This window comes from Salmo trutta, chromosome 2, assembly GCF_901001165.1.
Source record: "Salmo trutta chromosome 2, fSalTru1.1, whole genome shotgun sequence".
In the NCBI taxonomy this organism is placed as follows: Eukaryota; Metazoa; Chordata; class Actinopteri; order Salmoniformes; family Salmonidae; genus Salmo; species Salmo trutta.
Window position 1 is genome coordinate 69,092,210 of NC_042958.1, and position 15,437 is coordinate 69,107,646.

At 40.1% G+C, this 15,437-nt stretch overlaps 1 protein-coding gene across 2 annotated transcripts in view; it reads right to left on the minus strand.

Moving 5' to 3' along the window:
* Positions 1-14,535, minus strand: part of kcnj19b (potassium inwardly rectifying channel subfamily J member 19b) — a 30,004-nt gene extending 15,469 nt beyond the window's left edge. For both annotated transcript variants that reach the window (XR_003869451.1, XM_029712722.1), the window contains exon 1: positions 13,458-14,535. Coding sequence is in view for 1 of the 2 variants with exons in the window: in XM_029712722.1 (XP_029568582.1) it covers positions 13,458-14,126 (669 nt within the window). In the remaining variant the exon portion in view is untranslated. The remainder of the gene's footprint in view (positions 1-13,457) is intronic.
* Positions 14,536-15,437: the final 902 nt, after the last annotated feature.

Below are 15,437 nucleotides of genomic sequence, written 5' to 3' on the forward strand. Positions count from 1 at the left end.
CCAACCTCAGCGTGAGCTTTGGTTGTGAATGGTATGAACTTTGAACTCTTATTCACTACAGAAGTGATACTTTCTAGCCGTTGAGTTAGCAGCGGGTGCTGTAAACGTGGGCTAGGAAAGGACGGACGACGTATCTAGTCTAACACACAACGAAGATACTACAATGTAGCCAAGTTACCACCAGTGACATTCTTCCGAGGACAGGAAGATCTCTATTGGCCAACACGGCCAGCATCTATGACCAACCTACCGAAGCGCAGCTCAGAGTAAATATTTATTGCATTTTCCTTTTCCAAATGGGCGGTAATTTAGAATGCATAAGATACTGTATTTACGATAGCATAGCTGTTTCTTTTGTTCCTCAGTCTTCCCGCTCTTTCATTCAAGCCCAACCCCCTCTCTTTGTGTAACAAGCCTCATACAGGTTCCGTCCACCAGGGACGTTTTCTGTATGACATAATTTGTATTCTGTGTATATGTAATTCTGTGTGATTAGTTAGGTATTTGATAAATAAATGATTAAACCCAATTTTGTATTGCTGATTCAACTTGTTAGCCAGGGTTCGTGAAGATAACCAAGAATTTACAACTTTCATATGAGACTGAAAATAAGGTGCCGATTAATAATGACTGCTATTGATGTAAAATATTGCTAGGTCTTTAAGAGTTTATTCGGAAGATAACGGCTCTATAAACACTCTTCCGTGGTGTCCCGACTTTCTAGTTAATTACATTTACATGATTAGTCAATCAGGTAATATTAATTACAGAGAAAGGATTTTATAGAATAGCATGTCATATCTCTTAATCCGGCATAGCCAAACACACGATGTGTGTGTGTGTGTGTGTGTGTGTCCATATGTCCCAGTCGGTCATCCCATCCCGCTAACACTCTAGCCAGGCTTCTGTTGTTGCTCTCTCCCCATAGTCCCATTAGCGCTAATTCAAAATGTATCCATCTCTCTCTCTCTCTCTCTCTCTCTCTCTGTCCTTCTCTTTGTCCCTCTGTTCCTCCTGTGTTGAGGGCCACAACCAATGTGGCAAGTCACAATAGCATAAGCTTCTCACCCCACTGAGAAGTGCCTTTGTCGACTCCTGTTTTTCTTATATATATTTTCTTTGCTTTGTTTTGGGGGTAGATTAGATTTAATATTGCAGAAAATTGTGGGTTCTATCAATGTAATTGTTTGCATGATGTTCAATCCCCTATATATGCAGTATATATATTTGTTCTTGTTTTTGAAAATATATTTTCCTTTATTTTCCTCTAACCTTACCTCCCCTCCCCTAATTGGAGTAAACTAATGGAAAACAATACTTAGGCTTCTACTTCCAGTTTATACAGTTATCTCTTTTTCTTTTCATCCCACCCTTCAGCTACCCTCAACCCCTCCCATATATCTCTAAAAACCATCCAGTCTTGACTTCTACAAATATTTTCAACTGTGCTGTGACATTTCACAAAAGTTCTGGACCTTTTCATTCTCATAGTTTCCACATATTCTAAATTAAAGATGAGCACCTTTACTAAAAGTACTATTACAGTGCATTCGTAAAGTATTCAGACCCCTTTACTTTTTCCACATTTTGTTACGTTACAGCCTCATTCTATAAATGATTCAATTGTTTTTTTCCCTCATCAATCTACACACAATAGCCCATAATGACAAAGCAAAAACAGATATGTACAAAATGTAGCTAATTTATTGAAACTAAAAAACAGAAATATCACATTTACATAGGTATTCAGACCCTTTACTCAGTACTTTGTTAAAGCACCTTTGGCAGCGATTATAGCCTTGAGTCTCCTTGAGTCTTCTTGTAGCGTGTGCCACGCCACAAGCGTGGCACACCTGTATTTGGGGAGTTTCTCCCATTCTTCTCTGCAGATCCTCTCAAGCTCAGTCAGATTGGATAGGGAGCGTCGCTGCACAGCTATTTTCAGATCTCGCCAGAGATGTTCGATCGGGTTCAAGTCCAGGCTCTCGCTGGGCCACTCAAGGACATTCAGAGACTTGTCCCGAAGCCACTCCTGCGTTGTCTTGGCTGTGTGCTTTGGGTTGTTGTCCTGTTGGAAGGTGAACCTTCGTCCCAGTCTGAGGTCCTGAGGGCTCTGGAGCAGGTTTTCATCAAGGATCTCTCTGTATTTAGCTCCATTCATCTTTTCCTCGATCCTTACTAGTCTCCCAGTCCCTGCCTCTGAAAAACATCCCCACAGCATGATGCTGCCACCGCCATGCTTCACCGTAGGGATGGTGCCAGGTTTCTTCCAGACGTAACGCTTGGCATTCTGGCCAAAGAGTTCAATCTTGGTTTCATCAGACCAGAGAATCTTGTTTCTCATGGTCTGAGAGTCCTTTAGGTGCCTTTTAGCAAACTCCAAGCAGGCTGTCATGTGCCTTTTACTGAGGAGTGGCTTCCGTCTGGCCACTCTACCATAAAGGTCTGATTAGTGGAGTGCTACAGAGATGGTTGTCCTTCTGGAAGTTTCTCCCATTTCCACAGAGGAACTCTGGGGCTCAGTCAGAATGACCATTGGGTTCTTGGTCACCTCCCAATGCCCTTTTTTTATAAACATTTTTTTTATTTAACCTTTATTTATTTTCTTCCCCAATTGCTCAGTTTGGGAGGGCAGCCAGCTCAAGGAATAGTCTTCCATTTAAGAATGATGGAGGCCACTGTGTTCTTGGGGACCTTCAATGCTGCAGACATTTTTTTGGTACCCTTCCCCAGATCTGTGCCTCGACACAATCCTGTCTCGGAGCTCTACAGACAATTCTTTCGACCTCATGGCTTGGTTTTTGCTCTGACTTGCACTGTTAACTGTGGGACCTTATATAGACAGGTGTGTCCAAATCATGTCCAATCAATTGAATTTACCACAAGTGGACTCCAATCAAGTTGTAGAAACATCTCAAGGATGATCAATGGAAACATGATAAACCATTAGCTCAATTTTGAGTCTCATAGCAAAGGATCTGAATATCTATGTAAATAAGGTATTTCTGTTTTTTATTTTCAATAAATTAGCAAGCATTTCTATAAACCTGTTTTTATATTGTCATTGTGGGGTATTATGTGTAGATTGATAAGGAAAAAACAATATGTAATACATTTTAGAATAAGGCTGTAACGTAACAAAATCTGGTCTGGGTCTGAATACTTTCCGAATGCACTGTATATTATTGATCGACTGACCATGGCTTTTCAAGTCACCCAGCACTGCAAAAAAAGAAACATACACAAGTTTTTCCCAACTGTCAATCTTTCTTTCTCTTCATCTTTCATTGTCTCACTCTCTTTTTGAATACTGTTTGAATACATTCAGTAATCACTGATCTGTATATGACAGGACAAGAGAAAGCAAGGTTCCAGCCTACTGCGTTCATCAATCCTACCCAATCAGGAAGCTTCAGAGAAGGGAGGATAGATTTTTTTTCATGATGATTGTTTAAATGATTCAAAGAGACATTTGATGAGAGGTGATTGTGTACTGTAGTACTACTCCCTGTTCGTATTACAGGGATTAAGCTGTCTCAAAAGTGCTACTATATACTGTACTAAACAAATATAATGTATTTGTGCTAGAGGGAGTTAGACACTCACCTCTGCACCACAGAATCATAGGATTCATTCTATCCTAAAGTATATGAAGATACTTCAAAGATTTGGATTGATTCAAAATGTAATTAAAGCTCCAGGACCATTCATTAAACGTCAATGACTAGTATCCATTTCAATATGTACTGGGGTGTCTGAGACTTTATGCACCAGTATATAATTTAATCTTTCCTGTCAGGCTATCCAATTTGTTTCATAGCCTAAAAGTGCCGGGCAAATCATGTATGTCAAATACAAGAGAAGTGAAAGTACATGGTGGTGTGTGTGTGTCAGAGCGAAAATATCCAAGTCCTCTTATGATTTACGATCCACACAGTCCTCTTGATTTTCTCACACTTTATGGTTGCCATGTTGCCATATATTATATGGCTGCGTCAATAGGATTCATGGTACGTTTTTTATTCATACAGTACATACTTTCCTAACCCAAACAATCTACAAGAGCAGAGTATTTTTTTATCTACCAGTTGGTGCTGAAATGGAGACAAATATGCATAGATGGCTTTTTTCCCATGATACCAATATTCTAAACCTGATCTCTTGATGTATTCAATTGAGTCTGTCGACACATTTCTAATTAAAAGGTACACCATATTTAAAGGGAGGCCTTAAGATATGAAAACCGCATTGAATGAAAACTCCACAAGAAAATCTGTTGGCCAGCAAGGTAGCCAGCCACACCTGCAAAGCCCGTTACGTACCTTCATAAGGTAAGTCTGAATGCCAACAACTGAAAAGTGTGTAGGAAAGTCGAAATTTCCTCAATTGGAATCAGGCCCAAAATTAACAGCAGGTGAATTGCACGCTATTCTCATGCTTAAAATCAAGGTTAGAATATGCATAGAGAGAAAAGTGCATAAAAAGGGAATTACGTTCCATTTTCACGCGCTTAACACAGGTTGGAATCGGGGCCCATGTGAATAAGGACTATACACATAGTGTTTTGCATTAGTGTTTATCCACCTATTTACCCACAGTGCTGAGGGTTTACAGTGCCTTGCAAAAGTATTCATACCCTTTGGATGTCTTCCCATTTATTGTGTTACAACATGGGATTAAAATGGACTTAATTTAAAATACTCTGTAATGTCAAAGTGGAAGAATGAAATATATATATATATATTTTTTTTTAAACGATTAATATAAATTAAATACCTAAAATATCTAGATATTCAGCTACCTGAGTCAATACATGTAAGTCTCTAAAAGCTTTACACACCTGGATTGTGCAATATTAGCTCATTATTCTTTTCATAATTCTTTAAACTCTGTCAAGATGTTGGGGATCATGGCTAGACAGCAATTTTCAAGTCTTTTTAAAAAATATATATTTTAGGGGTGGATCAGCTAATAATGCGGAAAGAATATTGCTTCCATCAATGTAATTGTCTGCATCATTTCCAATCCCCCATTTATATTTTTGGGTAAATATATATATCCATACACGCATGCATACATATACACATATATACATACACATACCTATATAGACATACATACTTTTTTAAAGAATATACCTTTATTATTATTCCCCGCAAACCCTACCACCGATCGCCCAATCGGAGTAAACTAATAAACACTTCAGCTTTTACCTTCAATTTATTCATCTTATACACATTTACAGACACAGTCTATTTTACAATAGTTATTTTTTGTTTGTTTTTAGTCCTTCCTCTATTTCTGATGTCCATCCAGTTTGATTTCTATTTGTAACTGTGCTATATCACAAAAGTTCTGAACCTATATACATTTTACAGACCCCATATGTTTTACATTGTTTATCTTGTTATTAGTCCCACCCTTCAGCTCCATTCAACCCCTCCCATCTATCCATCAACATCATCCATTTCGGATTTCTATTTGCCATATATTTTTCAACTGTGCTGTGATGCTTCACAAAACAATTGAACCTTTCTATTCTCATAGCTTCTACAGATTGTAAATTAAAAAAAAACATTTATGCTAAAATAATTATTATATTATTGATTGACTATGGCTTTTCAAATCACCCAGTATTGCTATCTGCAGCGTTAGTTCTAGGCAAATGTTGCAATTCTTCAGCCATTCCTGGACCTGTGACCAAAAACTAGCTACATATGGACAGTACTAAAAAAAATGATCGAATGACTCTGCCTCCTCACAGCAGAATCTGCAGAGCTGTGAAGATTGTATCCCCCATATATATAACATTCTATTAGTTGCAAGAATTTTGTAAAGTAATTTAAATTGAAAAATTCTAAGTTTTGAATCTGGCGTTGTTTTGCGTATCAATTCATAAACCATGTGCCATGGAATGGGCACATCGAAAATCTCTTCCCAACTATTTTGCAATTTATATGGCACAGCTATCAGTTTTTTGGTCCTTAAATGAAATTGGTATATGTTTTTATTTATCACACATGTTCTTTAATACAGGGCCGACATACAAGTTCCTTACTTTTTTCCCCTTCTACTTGCCTCTTCCATTTTTGTGGTAATGCTGCAATGAATTGGTTGTAATTTTGGGTAGAGCAGACATTTCCATATGTCTGTGTTAGCTGCATGTGTGACAGCTAAAGGGAAAAAGGCCCTTCTTGAACATAGGATGAGACATTTGTACCAATTTACTAGAAAACCAGTTTGGATTTAAATATAACTTTGGTATGACTGATGCCTTTAGTGAGAGGTCTAATGCTTTAATATTTAATCATTTCTGCCCTCCGAATTCATATTCATTATATAAATAGGCCCTTTTAATTTTATCTGGCTTGCCATTCCAAATAAAATTGAATTTTTTTGTTCATATAATTTAAAAAGCAGGTCACTAGGTGTAGGCAAAACCATAAGCAAATAGGTAAACTGTGATATGATTAAAGAGTAATCAGGGTAATTTTTCCACAAATAGACAGGTATTTTCCTTTCCATGGTAGCAAGATCTCATCTATTTTTGCTAACTTTCTATAAAAATTTGTTGGAGTGAGATCATTCCTCTCTTTTGGGATTTGTATACCGAGTATGTCCACATCTCCGTCAGACCATTTAATTGGTAAACTACATGGTAATGTAAAATTTGCATTTTTTTGTGATCCAATATAGTAGTACACTTATCATAATTTGGTTTTAATCCAGAGAGGCTAGCAAAAGTATCTAGATCCTCTATGAGGCCGTGGAGAGACTAATTGTGGTTTTAAAAGAAAACATGAATCATTGGCGTACAATGACACCTTGGTTTTTAAGCCACAGATTTCTAATCCCTTAATATTATTGTTTGATCTAATCTTAACAGCTAACATTTCAATGGCAATAATAAATAAATATGCCGATAGTGGACAACCTTGTTTTACTCCTCTAGATAGTTTAAAACATTCTGAGATGTAGCCATTATTTACTATTTTACACCTAGGGTTACTATACATAACTTTAACCCATTTTATAAGAGATTCCCCAAAATTGAAATATTCTAGGCATTTATATATAAACTCCAGTCGTACTTTATCAAAAGCCTTTTCAAAATCAGCTATGAAAACCAGGCCTGGTGTCCCCGATATTTCATAGTATTCTATTGTTTCCAGTACTTGTCTTATATTATCTCCAATGTATCGTCCATGTAAAAAACCTGTCTGATTAGGATGAATAATATCTGACAATACTTTTTTAATTCTATGCGCCAAGCATTTTGCTAGGATTTTTGCATCACAACACTGAAGTGTAAGAGGTCTCCAATTTTTTTAAATGGACTGGATCTTTATATATACCATTTGGGTCCTGTTTCAGTAATAATATCAGACCTTCTTGTTGCGTGTCTGATAATCTACCATTTATATAGGAGTGGTTAAAACATGCTAATAATGGTCCTTTGAGTATACCAAAAAAAGTTTTGTATACTTCCACTGGTATGCCATCCAGCAATTTCATGTCTTGCCCTTGATTTTCAAGCAGAGTTAAGTCAAAACAGAATCATTCACTGTCTTCTTTGTAAGCACTCCAGTAAATATTTGGCCTTGTGTTATTGTCCTGCTGAAAGGTGAATTCTTCTCCCAGTGTCTGTTGGAAAGCAGACTGAAGCACGTTTTCCTCTAAGATTTTGCCTGTGCTTAGTTCCAGACCATTTCTTTATTTCTTTTTATCCTGAAAAACTTCCCAGTGTTTGCCGATGTCAAGCATACCCATCCTGTGAAGCGTGGGAGTGGCCGGATTTCCTTGTCCTTCTCGCAAGCCGTGATTTTGGGCAGCTCCATGGTAGGAAATGTGACTTTCCTGGTGCAAAAACAATGTCTTATCCTGGAGCGTGAGTAAATTACATTACTAAGCTGCTCCTGAATGTTCAACACCAGGTCATGGAAACCGATTCTATTGTAGTCCTTGTGGGTTTTAATGACATTATGAAGAGCTGATTGATTCTCTGCTAATAACACTAATGAAAGACCCATCATATCTGGCCCTGTGCCCTCTCTGAATTGTGGCATTGAACACTTTAGTAGGATTCTGGCTACGTGATTATTTCAGCTCAATGGGTGCAACTTTTGTTGACAATTTCGATACCTTTTGGAAACAAAATATGTTTTCTAAGGAGGTTGGGATCCACCTGAATAATTTGGGTTCCTGGATCCTTTCACCGCATTGTAAGGCTGCATTGAGACAATGACTTATCTAAACCGGAAACTTATAAGAAATCCCTCTCTATGCCCTAGCTAGCTTGCATGTAACAAGCTAGCTAGTACCTATTCCATTTATGTAGCGTTGTCAAAGATGGAATCTTTGCAATCGTCAGTTTATTCCAAGATCAGCATGCAGCTGTAGTGCTTCGAATTCCCTGTGATAAGGTTAGCGATAAACTGAACACCAAACTGAACAGAACTACACTCTCTTCTACCATTGTCTTAAATATCTTTAATGGTCTCGTTGCAAAAACGAAATTGTCGCTAGGGGACTTTTAAGCACCTGTGTGCCGATCTTGTAGTAAACTGACGATAGCAAATATTATAGCAAACACCACAGAAACTAAATTGGTGCTTGCTACCTCTGCAAATTCAGCTATTGTGGGAAGCCAGCCAATATAAAAGAAAAACATGAACTATATTAAAATTACAAAAGGTTGCAGCATTCGTTTTGTAAATGGTGATCTCATACAGCTGTCAACCCTTGTCACTGCAATCCGTTTCACATTTGCTAGCTGACTAGCTAGCTACCTTGTAGATCGAAGCCCATTATAGAATGATAGAAGATAATAGATGATAGAAGCCCATCTCCTACTGTAAATAACCTGCACAGTGTGTGTGTGTGTGTGTGTGTGTGTGTGTGTGTGTGTGTGTGTGTGTGTGTGTGTGTGTGTGTGTGTGTGTGTGTGTGTGTGTGTGTGTGTGTGTGTGTGTGTGTGGCCAGCCAGGTAGAAAAATGGCAGAAAAAATTAAAGACGGACATCAGAGCATTATTCAGTACACCAAAACGCAAAGTAAGAACCCTAGTAGCCTAATATCTCAAAGACTAGTTGATAAAATGTTCATAAGAAAGAAATGAAATTCTAATGGAAATGTTTCACAATGACGTCATTAGGCAGAGCAGGTAACAGATGGCACACAGACAGCAGAGTTGGGGACAGATATGCAGGGACAGACTGGCAGAGACAGGGAGTCTCAGGTAAGTTTGTTGAGTCTTTGTTTGGCAACATTATGAAAGGTTCTCTCTTTTTTAGACTTGTAAAATAGGAACATAATTGGAAAATGCCATGGATACCCCCACTCTCAACTTAAACCGGTGACTGAACTAAGATTTGTTTAAGGCAATGGTATTGCTGTTGTGATTAATTGTGTAGTTTTGGGTACCGGTAGTTAGGAGTATCGCAAACACCTTATTTATTTTCTAGGAGACAGACTGTGAGTCAGTGAGGGTGGTGAAAGGGAAAGATCCAGGGAGAGAGACTTCAGAGGACAGTGTCACAGCCACGGCAGGACCAGGTGTCAACCTTGTTGCCAGCAGCACCAGTATAGGGGACAGTGGCACAGCATTGTCCAGTTACCTCAGTGATAGCACAAAACCATATCAGCCACACCCAGAATTTATAGAACCGCAAACTCTTGCCAACAGTGTTGACGTTTCAACAGAAATGGTTTCACGATTTCCCCTGGCTATATTATAATCCATCAATAAAAGAAGTATTGTGTTTTCACTGTAGCCAAGGGTTTTCAAGCCAGCCATCTTTTGGCCAAAGAGCGGATGCTGCCTTCATTAGTGCAAGATTTAAGAACTGGAGAAAAACCATTGAAAAATTCACAGCACATCGAAACTGCCAAACCCACCACCACTTTTGTAACTGTAACAGCACACCAGCTAAATCCAATCAGTGCCCAGTTATCCAGCGCGTGGGGTAAACAGCAAGAGGACGCAAGGCATTGCTTGACGAATATTTTTTGTTCGGTGCGGCATGTAGTAAGACAGGGACAAGCCTTTAGAGGCCACACGGATGACAGTGGGAATTTATACCAGCTTTTGAAACTTAGGGCAGAAGAGGATGATCCCATTGTACTGAAGTGGTTAACAGAGCGTACCAACAATGTACACAGGCCCCAAAGCACAGAATGAAATTCTGAACATCATGGCCAATAGTCATTTGAGGCACTGCAGCTGAGATGAGTAATTGATGATGGTACTCAAGATGTATCTGGTGCTGAACAGGAGAGTGTCTGCCTGCGTTATGTTGACCATGACCTTGTCCCTCACGAGGAGTTTATTGGGCTATACAGGGTGTCGGAGACAACAGGCGAGGGCATTGCGGAAGTGGCAACTGATGTGTTGTTGAGGCTCAATTTGCCCATGTCTGGCTTACGTGGGCAGAGTTACGATGGCGCCTCAAACATGGCAGGAAAATACACAGGTGCACAGGCAATTGTGAGGAGGCAGCAGCCATTAGCCCTCTATGTGCATTGTGGAGCACACTGTGTAAATCTGATTACACAGGCTGGCTGCTCAGCCTCCCCACTGATCCAGGATTCCCTTTCTTGGGTCCATCAGTTCGGTGTCCTCTATGGCCAGTCAGGAAAGTTTAAGAGCATGTTTGAATCATTGCCACGTCCAAAGATACACATCTGACCACCCTGAAACCCCTATGTCCAACAAGGTGGACTGTGCGGAATACTGCTATTAGATCTGTGCTAGGGCAGTATGAGCGGGTACTAAGCAGCCTAGAGGAGATGGCAAAAACTGCATCCAAGACAGCTTCAACTGCCAGTGGCTTATTTGAGCACTTCAGTAAAGGCAAGACTATGATGGGCCTCACACTTGCCTCTGCTGTTCTTGGAGAGCTTGAGTGCCTAAACATTTCACTGCAGTAGAAAACTCAGACTGTCTCTGGTGTGCAGGCTGCAGTCGAGTGTGTGCGGTCATCTCTTAGGGGCAAGAGAAATGACGAAAGCTACCTTGCACTGTATGAAAAAGCAACAACATTGATTGACTCCACTGAATCCATTGAATTCATTGAGACACACTCAAGACGATTTGCTGGCAAAGCAGTGAATCACTATAGGGCAGAATCTTTTGACGTGTTGGATGGTGTGGAGGTTCAGTTTGGCGAACGTTTTGACCAGGACAATCTAAACGTCCTGCAAAAGTTGGAAAGAGCGCTTCTCACGGGGGAGTTGGATGAGTCTCTAGATCAGTACCCTGAGCTGAACATAGATTCTCTTTCAGTGCAGTTGCCTCTCTTTCGCAACAAATATCCCTGTAGCAGCAGTGGAGAGGCAGCAGAGGTCCGGGGGTTGTTTGACCAAGTTGAGCTGCTGATCAGAATTTAGTTTGTGGTGCCAGTGTGGTTGTTCTAGTGGTTCTAGTGGTTGTTCTACTGGATATTATAGGTGAATGCACCAATTTGTAAGTCGCTCTGGATAAGAGCGTCTGCTAAATGACTTAAATGTAAAATGTAAATGTAAATGTGTCTTCGTGTGAGGCTGAGAGGAGTTTCAATGCACTCCGCGGGTTAAAGACTTGGCTACGGTTTAGCATGGGCCAAGAGAGACTGAACGGCGTAGTTGACTGTAATGTACATAAAGACAGGCTGGACAGTCTTGAGGGAAAATATCTGGCAGGAATTTGTTGGATCCATTGAATCCTGCAATCATATGCACGGTTATTTTGTTCAGTAGTGTGTATAGCGGTGGTTCTCAACCTTTTTTTGGGTGCTGGAATCCCTGCATATTTTGAGGCAAGGCAGGCAAGGTTTTGAGCGGTCCTCAGAGACCTCCACCCCCTCTATATTATATGTAAAGTTACTGGGATCCTTGTGGTACTGAATACGTTCATTACACTTTTTTATTTCACGGACCCCTTGCAATTACACCAGGGACCCCTAGGAGTCCACTAACCCCGTTTGAGAACCCCTGGTGTATAGTATGATATTTGTTATTTTGTTTAGTAGTTTTCCGTTTTTAGTACATGACAGTACACTTACTAATTATTTATTTTATGTTATTTTATTTAAAATGGCATACTTTGTGTGACATACTTGTCCATAGCTGTTGTTTGAAGAGTTGAGACACTGACTGAACAATAAATAAGTATTTTTTGAAGGATATTTTGGTTGATTTATTTGGGTTATTCATTGAAGTAGTTCTTTCGGTTTTAAAACTGTACTTATTTTGAGCTTTTTGTTCTTGTAAAGCTATTGTAGTACACTCAGGCCAGTGGCACATATTTAATGACTATATAAATGTATCAGAAAAAGTAAAATAAAAACGTCAATTCAACACTGAGACCAACTTTGTGATGGTTCTCAATGGAGATTATTTTAGATGAGATCGCACTATGTCCATTGTACTTACGAAAACTGCACCCATACACAGTGTACCGTACCATTGCCACCTATTGGACTTTCTTGGTATAGCTGGTTGTAAATACAAATACCTGCATACATACTGGACTGATAAGGAACACTGCTATAACTATTAGTATTAGTGGTACTATAACGATTTAAACATTTGAACAAGTTGGGACAACCCTTCAGTTAACTACCTATCAATTAATTATCCAGTAGTAGTAATTATGGTTCCTCAACATACATTTAACATATTACAACGTAGGCTATGTGTTACAGCACTACTTTTGGTGTCCCCCTCAGGAATTTCTCTTGAGAAAATGTAATGTAATTCTCCCCTCCAATGTTGATATCAGATTTTCGACCCTGCTTTGTAGACTTCGCCGGACAAAGGTTGCTCTCCGGTTTTGTGATGAAACCAAGGTGTGGTTGAATTTATTCTGCCACTGTGTCTTATTGTATCTGCCGTAGGCCTATATATCACGGTTGCAAGGCATATGAACTAACAGGTTTCAGAGCAAACAACGCCATAGGTTGTAATATGGCTTTTTTTCTGGCTTGGCTTCCCCAGTGATTTTACCCACTCACTGCTACTGCAGTTCACACATGCACACTCACACACTCAGACCACTACACACACAGAGAGAGAGAGAGAGAGAGAGAGAGAGAGAGAGAGAGAGAGAGCGTTATATCGATTTTATTAGTTCAATTTTGAACTAATTCCACTTTGATTCCAAAACACACATTGCAGCCTAAGGCAATAACTGTAACCTGCCAGGACATATAATTTAGTGGCCCACGGGGAATTCAGTCGATACTGGAGGATAAATTCATTTAAATTACTGAAAAGCCCTCATAGAAAACAATGGGCAAAACACAATTCATCCCTTGAATTGACCAAATAGGACTTTAACCGACCTAAAATCTGCTATACGTTTTGAGTTGTGTAACACATTATGACGCACAGCAGTCACTTTACAATAGTATTGGCATAACATCCCAAACGGATGAGAGTAAAAGGGCGGAGACGATTGGAACATTAGAAAACATTTACCTTGATAAGTTTGCACCTGATCTGGGCCGACACCATATGGCTGTTCCGCAGGTTCCCCACTCGGAACATGAGACACAACTTCCCGTCCCGTTGCGAGATAACGGCATCCTGGCTAAACATGAGAGTCTCCGCGCGCTTCTTCGGCTGGGACATCTTGATAAACATGCAGCCGATAAGAAATGCGTCCACTATAGAACCCAGGAGAGACTGGAAGAGAAAAAGAATAATGCCTTCCGGGCACTTTTCTGTGATGTAGCGGTAACCATAGCCGATAGTAGCCTCTGTTTCAATGAAGAACAAGAAAGCGGACGGAAAGTTGTAGACGTTCGCGACGCATGGGGTGTATGACGAGTCGTGGCCTTGTGGTTTGATGTCACCACGGATGTAGGCTATTATCCACCACATGGATGCCATAACCAGCCAGGCTACCGTGTAGGTTAATATAAATATGAGTAGGTTCCACCGCCATTTCAGGTCGACTAGCGTGGTGAAAAGATCGGAGATATATCGACTTGTCTCCCCGCCAAGGTTACCATGCTGGACGTTACAGCGGCCGTTCTTCTCCACAAACCGCTGGCGCTTTCTCTTCGCGGGTGCAGAAACAATCATGTCCCGTTTGGTGTTCACTACCTCGTAGTCCTCGCCAAATTTTCTGCGTATCGCAGACATAATGAGCGATTTGCGCTGAACCAAATAGGCTTTACGCAGGCTTGGCACCACTATCCAAGAGATGCAATATTTTTCACTTGCTCGTCATGAGATGATCCTGCACGTAGGTTAATTAATAGTTATAACAAAAAAGATACATCACAATCCATAGATCAGTCGAATAAATAGGCATTCCAGCATTTATTGACACCCCAGTCCTCGTTGGCCAACTTTTATGTAGTCCCGGGCTTCACATCGTTGTGATGTGACACTATGACAGAAGCTCACTGAAACATGCACATTATGTGTCCTTGAAAAAACCCAAACGGATCCAAGCCGACTGTCCTCCTTCCGCGCCGGACACCACTCCATGCATCGCATGTTCTTCAGGCTCGCGCCACAAGCTGCTGCTGTCTGCTTGGGCACGCGTTCAGTCAGATGATAGACTGAAGAACTGCGGCACTTGCTGACAGATGTAGCCGATAGTGTGTTTGTCGCTGTAGGGGGAGGGAAGGAGGAAGGAAGGGAGGGTGAATTTGCCTCATTGTCCAACCCAATGAGGTATAAGCAGAGAAAGTTACAGTATAGCGCAAAGGACTTATGGTTCATATTCTCCTATTTTCCCACTGTGCTTTCAATATAATATTATTTACCTAGGCCTAGAGGGTTCAGTGTGTGACATTTGCACGTAAATAATTCGGACATACAACAAAACAGCTTTACTATGATACAGTAAAGCTATAATCATGTTTATTTCCAGGATCCTGCCAATTTGATCCATAACTATTTAGTTCCCCCTAGTGTTACGTGGTTGGAAGTGTAACTCTCAATTTGATAGGATATAGTGAAGCCTACAATTATGGAAGTAAATTAGAGACATAAGTGTACAGGCATGTAAAGGACGATTTGCACATTTAAAATATGAGTTGCACCTGTATAGCCCTAATCACTTTTGTATTTGCAAAAAAATATTTGCAAACATGTAACTTATTTTGAGAATACATACAACAACACTTGCAAACATAGGTGAATAAATGCTATAAGATTTGCAAGCATGCAACTCAATTTGAAAATGAATGCAACTCATTTAGGCTTGTTGGACTGATGAATCTTCTTCTGCGAATCAAAACTACATTTGTCAATGTCGAATCTGCACATTCAAGAGTTTTGTCACTACTTTTAAGAGCTGCTCTGCAAGCAAACTGCAGTAGAGAAAAACAAAGAGCTCTTGTGGGCAGGGCTTTTTCTTCCAACCAATCAGATGAGCTGTTGTCATTCTGGAACTGCTTTCAAACAGGGGTCCAGGGTTCCAGTATGGAATGACACTTTCCA